Here is a 10,189-nt window from a genome sequence, read left to right as displayed (position 1 = left end):
TGATAATTCTTGGAGTACAACTAGATTAACTCCAAAATATTTTTTCCCTATTACAAAAGAATTTTAGGATTGAAGATCAGTATTCATGCATGCGTGGAACACTGCCAGAGGTCAAACAATTAAATAACTTACTTGTAGGTTTGCTATAACAAAAGCTTCTAGGAGAATATTTGTGTGTGTGTGTGTGTGTGTGTGATTGTTATCATCTTAAGAATATAGCAATTTCATGCCACTAAATAGATTTTGATTGATTTAGAACCATATGGATCATTATTGAGAGGTTGAAAAATTTCACTGTCTATTCCCTCTTAACTTACAGGGTGAACAAGGTTTGGTAACAAAATACCTCCGGCGTTAACAGTTTTCATGTGTAGAAAAATCTGAAAGGAATAAAAGTGGCTCTCTGTTCAGGTAAGCAGCGACGCCTGGTCCTTTCTAGTTTATCAGAGTCGAGCACTCATGTTGCGAACTCCAAAAGATCCAGATATTACTCCTCCTGAACTATTTTACTAGCCACGCTTTTTTTTTTTTTTTGTGGTGGTGGGGGGGTGGGGGATTTCCTGGAGACACATTCTCCCACTTATTGCCAAAATACTGGTATTGCAACCGCTAATTTCTACCATAAAAGTACCGGGTAATGACATTTGCAACCATTTTGATTGCGATTCAGAAAAAAGATTATCATCCAGCTTAAAATTTCCCGGTTATTTTTCTGTTTTAGTAAAAAGTATATATTTTCTTTGTAAAACCATCCAATACATCCAGCTCTGATTCTCGATCCGGCTGTGAGCCAATTTACAGTTCGCAGTGCATCTGTTAACGACAGGGAGCTTGGAAAACCAGGGCCTTGATTTCATAATAGACATGCACCCATATATTAAATTAAATTTGAAAAAAAAAAGATGCAGAGGTTCCGGAGCTTAGAAAACTAAACTACAATTAACAAGGGCAACGCAACTTCGTACGCACATGTACTGATTATCAACCGGCAAAGTTATTCTAGAAGCCTAGCTAGATACAGGGTTCCAAACACTGGGAAGCAAGCTACATTTGAGCACATGAAGAGAGGGGTATGGGGGGGCTGGAGGGATAGCCCTCCGTCAAAATAATCACTAGTTGTACAAAAGAATTTCACATAAATGCTAAAAGCACCACAGCAAACAATGCTCCGATGAAAGATCACCAGCCATATACGCAACTGATTTCTATGTGGTCCTTAGGAATGGGCACTACCTCTTCAACTATAAAATGGGACGAGTATCTGGAGTCCAGATGCAATTGTCAATATTTGAAAACAAGTTCAGCTTTCATGTTTTTGACCTCTTTTGCTTTTGAGAAACAAAGCGAACTGCTTGCTTCCCAAGTTCCAAGGTCTTTACTCTATCATCATCTAGAGTAATAGATAACATTGATGTATCTTCAACAATGTCAGAGACAACTCCCTTGTGCCTGGGTTTAGAAGACATCAGACATATTAAAGAAACATCAAGCCAATATTCAACCATATTTCAAAAGAATAGCAGAACATGAAGGTTTCCAAGTTCTAATGCTCATGATCAACTCAATAAAGCAGCAGCAAACAAGTAGCTTATAACATAGAAGCATGCGCATGGATGGGGTTTAGATAAATGATGGAATTGCATGTGTTAGACCACTGAGAAATCTTCCAAAACCAATTTACAAATTGACCCTCCCCACCACCAGCCTCCTCATTTTTTGTTTCCGTGATATGACAAATGTTGTGAACAAGTCACTTCTTGTTTTAAACAGGCTGAGAGACAACAGGGAGTGCATCAATCAGGAAATATGATGGGTGTACTAACTGGCCCATACCTTTTTATCCCTCACCCAAAAGGAAAAAAGGAAAACGAAAACTCACCATGAATTGTCAGATGGCTGATGAACTTCTACTCTCTTTCCAATAGCATCATAACCCAATTTTTTCAATATCCAATTAGCCTCCATCATTTCACTGTCTAGATGTGATTGTGGCATACCTTCATCTTCATTAGACATCGTTTTCTCCATGAAGTTCAAAGCTCTCTTCCTTTTTGACCTTTGGCCCCTTATGTTACTCTTTTCTTCTTCACGAAGAGGAATCAGAGAACTCTGATTTTCAAAATTAGGTTTCTTAATCTTTAGCTTCAAAGAAAATTTTGAATCCTTTTGTAATGATTGCAATATAGGAGTGTCACCAGATTCATCATTGCTTTCTGTATGCGTATCAACCCTGACCTCTGATTGCTTTCCCACAGATAATCTGTCACTTCTTAATTTAGGGACTTCACCTGCAGGTCCCACTGCAGCCCTGCTTCCTTCAAGGCTCTTTTTAGCTGATGAAACACGAGCATAATCTAGGGGAATGGTTTCATAACCATCAGCATGACTCGCTCCATCGGATTTGGGACTGAAGTTTGAAGCTTCAGCTTTTACTTTTCCAAACTTAATCAAATTCCCTTCTCTCCTTGCAAACTTAATCAAGCCTTTTGTTTTCCCTGTGTGATCAACTGCATCTCGTGCAAATTGCAGAAATCAATCATGTGAGTGAATTGATAGGTAAGATGATAACATCAGCATTTTTATATGATCACTAAAAAAATTATCAGCAAAAGAATGAAGAGAAACCACTGCAATAAAAAACTTAGCAATGACCAAAATATGGTAATAATCAAACAAAGGGCTTTGTCAATAAGAACATATTAATAATTGCACTAAGAGCAGTATTATGACATGTGGATCATTACCATTGGAAGCCTTCCAATCTTGTTTGCCTTGGCAGCTTTGAGCATCAGATTTTGGACTGGTGATGTTTATTTTGCGTGCACCTAAATTTATTACTAATTTCTTTGCCTTAACAGACTTTGACATGCCAGCATGTTTTTCAGTATCATACCCACTATCAAAATCATGAGGCTTATTACTCTTGATTTTAACAACTTTGGATGTCCTTTCTCCGTCGCTCACCATCACCTCGTCAACAAACTTGTGTTTCAAACCACCTGGCTGATCGATAGAGCAAGTCCCTTCAGTGTGATTCACAATTCCAGGAACAGGAGAAGAACATCTACCCAATCCTCCTTTTGCTTGAGACTCTGTGTCATCATTCTTGTAATCATCCAAATCATGTACACAAGAATGAATGTCCAGCTGAAGTGGTTCTGTCTTACTAATTGAAGCAGCATAAGAATCTTTTTTACTGGAATCTTTTTTATTCCAATGTTTCTTTCCACGATCCTTGCTCTTCTTTGGTGACTTGCTGACTATCCCTTTGAGAGAGGGTTTTATAGAATGCCCAAAATCATTCCTTAGTGCCTCCGGACCATTTCCATCATCATCTGAATAAGGAGAGATAGAAAATATGTCTTCTTGGGCTGGCAACCCAGCAGCAGCTCTCAAGCTTGCAATTAAACCTCGATCAGCCTTATCTCGTCGCCTCCACAGCTCTTGAACAGCATCTTCGAGATCCTTTACCTGGCAGTATACATTTCCGAAGTAAGAAAAGAAGTTCTAACCAAACCATCCCAGCACACCACATCTAAGCAAGACTAGCCACATGTGTACACACTTCAGAGAGAGAGATTTCCACAATTAACAAACCTGATAGCATTCCCCACGACATGTGGCACATTGGTACTGGAGGTTTCCGTCTACTTGAAACTGAAGATATTTTTCATCACTGCAAAACATTTCTTTCAGAATAAGCTATCTCATTTCTCAAAGGTGTAAACTACTTCCTATAAATAACTGCTCAGGAAAAGCTTTATTAGATATCCAATAAGAACATCAAACAAGGATTTACATCCAAGAAAAGTCACTTAAAAATTCCAAAGAAGTAAAAACTGTGCAGCAGAATCTACCTAACATGCCATTAGCACTATGTATTTTGAGATGGGAAAGACAAACCTGATGCCATCACAATGACAGTGCACCCATCGCTGGCATATATCACAGCAAACCATTGGAGTTGATTCTGAATCTCTATAAACCTACAAGGTTTACCCAAGACATCTAATCAATTTCATTCATATTGTAAAGTATAAATTTCAAGTTACTAAACAAAATCATCTGGGACATTTTTTTTGGACCGATGATGAAGCATTTAAATATAATAATCGATTAATACAGTCTACAAGCAGTAGGTAATTAACATAGAACAGTTTTTTTTTTTTTAATGAAAAGTTTGTGACAACCCAAAGATAGCATGAAGTCGACAATACCTTCAAGCAAACAGGGCAATAATTTCCCTTCACAAATAATCTTCCACAAGCATCACAGCAAGTGTATCCCAGAAACCACCTGCGTGTTTTAAAAACATATGATAAATGAACCTGCTAATAGTAAGAAATAAAAAATAAAGAAGACTAAACCCTGTTGAAAAGTACAATCACACTAGAATTATAAATGTAACTATTGCATGTCGATAAACAACTCCTCCCACTAACTACCAAAACATGTTCCATTATTTTCTTTGGCTTCAATTACTTTGCATTCTAAAGATCATCTGGGTAGTCTAAATGAGATAAATCTATCGAAAAGCGCATAAATCAAACAAATTCATAATCGATTCACCTGCATATAACAATCACTTTCCAAATGGCCATACATACTCAGATAAGGTGTCACACTCATCATATCAAATTGCAAGCATAATGGATTGGAGCGGGTAAGCATTCTCATTAACAGGTATGGAGCTGAAAGGCATGCTTAAGAGAGACGGATACCAAAAATGACATTATTTATATATCTAGGTATTCCATAAGTCACAAAGCAATAAATATCTATATACTGGCACAAGATATGCATTTTCACATTTTTGCAAGTAACAACAGAATTAAAAAGAACAATTGAACATTAATTGTTCAAAAAAAGACCATATTTATGTGGAAAGGCTAACTGTTGATAACAGTACCTCACACTTAGTCCATTTCCTGGGACAGAAGATCCACAGCTGTGACATCTTGTATGTTTGGGGCACAAGTATGGTCCAGAACTGACATTCTGCACCATGCAGGAATGTCTGTTAGTAGTGCCATTATAATCTAGATATGACACCAAAAACGAGCCATTAACAGATCACCTTGTGTGGAGGATGCTGGCAGTAACAGTGATAAGCACCATCACACCTTTTGCAAAACATAAACTTATTTGGATCTCCTGTTCTTCGGCATACCTATGGAAAGCAGACGATATAAAGTGTAAGAGAAATGATAATGTATTAAAAACATTATATGTGTCCAGAAAGCTTCCAGCACATGGAAACTACGCAGAACATAAATAAATCATCTGTTTTGAGAAGGACTTTAAGGAATAAAATAAACAGAACACTAGAATGAACTCTAACTCTTAACATTTCATGGCCTTACAGTTGTCAAGAGATACAACATTCAGATGCACAGAAGCATAAAACGACATTCATGGCCAAGTACGAAGGCCACTTTGAAAATCCAGAATTTACCTACATTTCTTGCCTAAAAAAAGTAAGGATGCAACTTCATTAATTAATCAACAGTGTATATCAATGAGCACCTCACAAGTTTGGCAAGATGGACAGGTCCACGAACTCCAGTGAAATAAATCTGCCATGAATCAACCTATGAGAATAACAAAAAAACAGCAGCCTTCAGAGTTTTTAAACCAGTGAGTTTTACCTCTATGCCGAGCCCAAGTTTTCAAACAGCTCCTGTGGTATTTCTTGCCACAACTTTTGCATGGGAGCATCTTCCTCGCTCTCTCACTTCGTCCAGTTTCACCCACAAAGCATATCTGACATAATGGACCCACATCTTCTCCTGGAGTATCTTTTGAGACAACCTGAATTAAACAAATGGTGGTGGTATTTAGCAAATGATATAGCATATGTCATCACAATAGCAGCCAAAAGTCATTTTACTCGATTTCCATAGCTCATCAACTGTGGATTTGTGCCTAAGGAAACATGCCAATGCATCTAGATGAGAAAGTTTTAGTGCAATAAAAGGGTTCCAATACCATGCTGCCCGATAACAAAAAAATAATGAATAAGTTATAAGAATTCATAAATTTCTTTTCAATCTCCTCAGCATTATAAATAAGCTAACGCAAATGAATAACAAAAATATTAGAATGAAAAACAGTTACGAGTAATCAGCGCTCAGAAAATGAGCGGATGCTGGTGATTGTTTTGAGTTTCAACTGTCTCAGACTTCCATGCTTTTTAATGTCTAAACAAATCCAAGATTAGGTCAGACTCAAAAACCCACCTCCAAATCCTCAAGAACAATTCAAAATCCAAACTAAACATTTCAGTCAAATTAACTACTTCTATTCTATTATTGAATTATATAGATAGCATTTGGGAGAAGATAGTCATTTCATCATTTACCTCCAAATCACAAAAAAAAAAAAAAAAATTCAAAGTCGCAACTGTAGACGCCAAAAATCAGCTCAAATTCAATAAACTAGCTATCCAGATTCCAGAACACCCCTGAATCCCAAATTCAACATAGGTATCCAATAAACCAAAATTTAACTAATACAAATTCTAGTGGCCAATGATGGGATTATCCTACACAATCACAATTCACACCATTCCCAAGAAAATAAAAAATTCAAAACCTTAACTAACCAAAATCATCCTCACATTAAATACCAAATTCATTCACAACAACCAAAAAAATAATATCTTACGGTATCACCAGACTCGACCTTCTTAGCATAATACTCGGCAGATGCCTTAGCAGCAGCAGCCTGCCTTTGAATAGCCACGCGCTTAGTCTGCGTTGAAGCATCCTCCACCACACCACCATCACCTTCTCTATCTCGCGCCTGAACGACCTCTAGCGAATGCGTCGGGGGAATCGGAGGAGGCACAGGTACAACCTTAGGAACGGATACCAGGACAGTTCCTTCCCTGGAAGCCCTAATTCCCAAAGGATCCTTCAAAAACTCATCGATTCTCGCTACATCGAACAGGAAGTCGGCCTTTGGTTTCGTAGAGTGGAGATCTCGCGGAAACCCTAGGGAGCAAAAACAAATTCGGCGACTGCAAATTAGAGAGAGCCAAAACAAACAAGATATCGTATCAGTCGACCATGTAAAAAAGAGAGAGAACTCCCTCGCGAGAGAGACATAAAAGAGAAGAAAAGGTAAAGACAGAAGGGGGGTTCGGTGTTATTAGTAGTGAAGATAATACCACTACTGACCATGTAATTGGGCAAGCTACGTGAAAGGCCATATTGAGGAGTTTTGATTATTTTTTGGAGAGAGGATTTAGAGGTGGTTCCTTTATTTATTTATTAATTAATTGTTGAAGGTGAAAATTAGATTTTGAGGACTTTTTTTTTTTTTGGGGGGGGAAATAGAGATGGTTTTGTCGATGGAATGATCTTCCGTTTCTTCTGTATATGGTGGATAGGTTACGGGCGCGTGTAAGTTTTCAATTTCGTTTTATAGTAGCGCGTCGATTGTGTACGGTCAGGATTATACTCGTGATCAATAAAATTGTCACTGTGGCATTTTTTAAAGTGGGATCCTTTTGTGGTTAATTACCGGTCATTAACTGCTATGTATAGTTTAAAACCCGGAGAAAAATAATTTAAACGGTATTATTTTAATAAAAAAATTAAAAAAAAATTAATATTTAAATTTTGACCGGTCACTCGTATCACTAAACAAATTTTCACTTTAAAAAAAAATCAAATTTCTAATACTTATATATAAAAAAATCATTGTTTACTATATCATTAATTTTTAAATAGTTGTTAAGTCTAATATCATGGAATAATGAAAGTATTTTTTATTTGTAAATATATTAAAAATATATTATTTATTTACTTTTTAAATTTTATTTTGACATCAATATATCAAAACATTATATATATATAAAAATAAAACAAAAACATATTCAAAAATGTTCAGAAAACAATTTTAAACACAAAAACAAACAAAATACAAAATAAGGTTTTGATGTAAAATTGTCAAGTTAGAGAGAACTCATGCAATCAAAAGATTCAAAACAGATTTATTGATTGTGTAACAAAATAAATCATGCTGTTGTTGTAATTATTATTATTATTATTATTATTGACAGGTATTCTTTCTTGTTTTAATTAATAAAAAATAATTATTTCTTGTTTATGATTCACTGACTCGAAAGCAATTAAAAAGAAAACTTCTTTCTATCAAACTTAATTAAACAAACGAACAAGAGAGACTGAAACAAGCAGATATGCATCTAAACAAAGGAGGACAAAATCGCTCAGCACCCATCTTGGTGTTAGTGTTTATATTATGTAATTGATGTTTAGGAGCACAAACAGAAAGGGTTCTTCTTGACTTGGTTGAATTGTTGGAAAATAAATCTAATGCTGGCAAATCTGCGTTGTTTTTTTAGAATAATACAATGAAAAGGAGTAAATGAAGAAATCAAAGAGTACCCAGAGAACGTCACCATCTCTTTCTCTCTTTAATCAGAGAAAGCTTGCTCCTCTTAGGTACATATATCCATATTAAATAGAAACTACATCACCGTATATATTATGTTATACCCAGCAACCAAGCTGAAATGCTCTACTACAAATCCCCCTGTGGAAATATTAAACTAATCACCTTCTTGAATTATCGACTCCATTCATGTCTGGATGATATATTTTTTCCTTTTCTTTTCTATTCAAATTCCGGGTTAGATTGCAAAGACGTGACTTGAAAGAACTCTGAGACATCTCGCGCTTGGGATTCGTGCCATTAGACTATCAAATTCCTGCTGGGGCTAAGTGCTATGGTGAATGCACAAGAATGAACTGTTCTGGGTGCTGAGAAATTGGGGGTGAAAGAAGAGAAAGTCCTCTCTAACAGGCATTTAATCAAACAGGAAAGAAACAAAACGTTGAAATAAAGACACTGGCTCACACCCAATTAATTTTGCATAAGTGAACATATGAGAAAGTAACAGAGAGATTAAGGTTTACATTAGAGGAAGATACCGACCGCCGAAACTGTAAAAGTGGCTCCCGCGCCATTCTTCGTGGTAGAGAGACCTCTGTGCTTGATAGGGCACGAAAGTGTTATTCGAGGCAAGTAGCGTGGGTTCTATTGATAGACCTCTTTCTTTTTCCCCTCGATACACCTTCAGAATTGCTTGGTAGAATTCTATGAATCCATGTTTACTTATCCATTATTAATTAATTAGCATTAACATTATTTTTAACAAAGAAACTAGAGGAGATGTTATTTCACTTTTCACAATTCATGAATACTTGATAAATTTCTTTTTTAGGTCACTCAAATTTAAAATTTGTTTCAACTTGGTCATCAAACTTTAATATCTTTCAATTTGATCCTTAAAAAATTTGTTATGATTGTCCTGGATCTTGATCGTGATGGACATTCTTGAAATTAAACGATCAAAAATACTGGATGAAATTTAACCAAAGACTCGTGTAATGGATGCAAAAGTGGTTGATGTTTTTAAGAGGGTTTGAAAGTATAATAATGTTTAGTTTTAAAAATATTTTATAAAAAAATATATTAAATTATTTTTTTATTTTTAAAATTTATTTTTGATATTAATATATTAAAATTATCTGAGAATTAAAAAAAATTGAAGTAAAAAAATAAAAAAAAACTTGAAATTTTTTTCAAAAATATTTTTAAAATATAAAAATAAAGTGATTTTCTTCTCTGTTAAAACAGTGAAAGTTATATTTTGACTTCATTAGAGTGCTATTAATAATGATGAAGAAGAGTCAAGTCAATCAAAAGAGACTAAATTTATTGTCAGAAAATTTAACAATATACATTTCAAATAAATAAAAAATTAATTTACTTTCACATCAATTAAAATTAAAAAAAAGAAAATAAATATATTTAAGTGTTAAATTAATCTCTTGAAATTATAATTTTTCATTTAAAAAAAACATTTTTATATCTCTCGGAATCCGCCCTCCCCCTCAACTATGGGGCATGGACTTATAATTACTATCATGGATATTGTATCAACAATTTTAAAATTCACTTTTCAAATCATGAAAAATTATTAAACAGATTTAATCAATCAAGAAAAGGAAAATAAATATTTTTAATCATCATAGTAGTCTTAATCTTATGAATTATGATTGCTCGATTTAAAAAACCGATTCGTCGAAGGTTGGGCATGGAACTCCAAGTACTATCGTGGATCAGCAGTCTTATCCAAGCCCAGCCCATGACAACC

The 10,189-nt window shown here is 35.1% G+C and overlaps 1 protein-coding gene across 2 annotated transcripts; it reads right to left on the bottom strand.

Moving 5' to 3' along the window:
- Nucleotides 1-847: 847 nt before the first annotated feature.
- Nucleotides 848-7,350, bottom strand: LOC133680460 (uncharacterized). Of its 2 annotated transcripts, none has more exons than XM_062103422.1 (12): nucleotides 7,182-7,350; nucleotides 6,667-7,021; nucleotides 5,649-5,811; nucleotides 5,527-5,576; nucleotides 5,078-5,170; nucleotides 4,910-4,998; nucleotides 4,218-4,296; nucleotides 3,904-3,986; nucleotides 3,598-3,676; nucleotides 2,745-3,471; nucleotides 1,880-2,507; nucleotides 848-1,449 (listed from the first exon to the last, which is right to left on the bottom strand). In XM_062103422.1, the coding sequence occupies exons 1-12, from the start codon at nucleotides 7,211-7,213 to the stop codon at nucleotides 1,308-1,310; spliced, it is 2,520 nt and encodes an 839-aa protein (XP_061959406.1). In that variant the 5' UTR covers nucleotides 7,214-7,350; the 3' UTR covers nucleotides 848-1,307. The 2 variants fall into 2 exon arrangements, with proteins under 2 accessions (XP_061959406.1, XP_061959407.1); XM_062103423.1 differs by having other exon boundaries at nucleotides 6,685-7,021.
- Nucleotides 7,351-10,189: the final 2,839 nt, after the last annotated feature.

The sequence above is a fragment of the Populus nigra genome, chromosome 19 (genome assembly GCF_951802175.1).
Source record: "Populus nigra chromosome 19, ddPopNigr1.1, whole genome shotgun sequence".
Lineage (NCBI taxonomy): Eukaryota > Viridiplantae > Streptophyta > Magnoliopsida > Malpighiales > Salicaceae > Populus > Populus nigra.
Note: the sequence above shows the minus strand (reverse complement) of the source record. Positions and strands in the feature narration are given on the sequence as shown.

Coding starts and splice junctions, on each gene's coding strand:
- LOC133680460 (XM_062103422.1), bottom strand. CDS start 7,213: ATGGCCTTTCACGTAGCTTGCCCAATTACATG. Junction 5,812..6,666: donor AGGTCGAGTCTGGTGATACC/GTAAGATATTAT, acceptor TGTTTAATTCAG/GTTGTCTCAAAAGATACTCC. Junction 4,297..4,909: donor GGAAATGGACTAAGTGTGAG/GTACTGTTATCA, acceptor TAAAACACGCAG/GTGGTTTCTGGGATACACTT.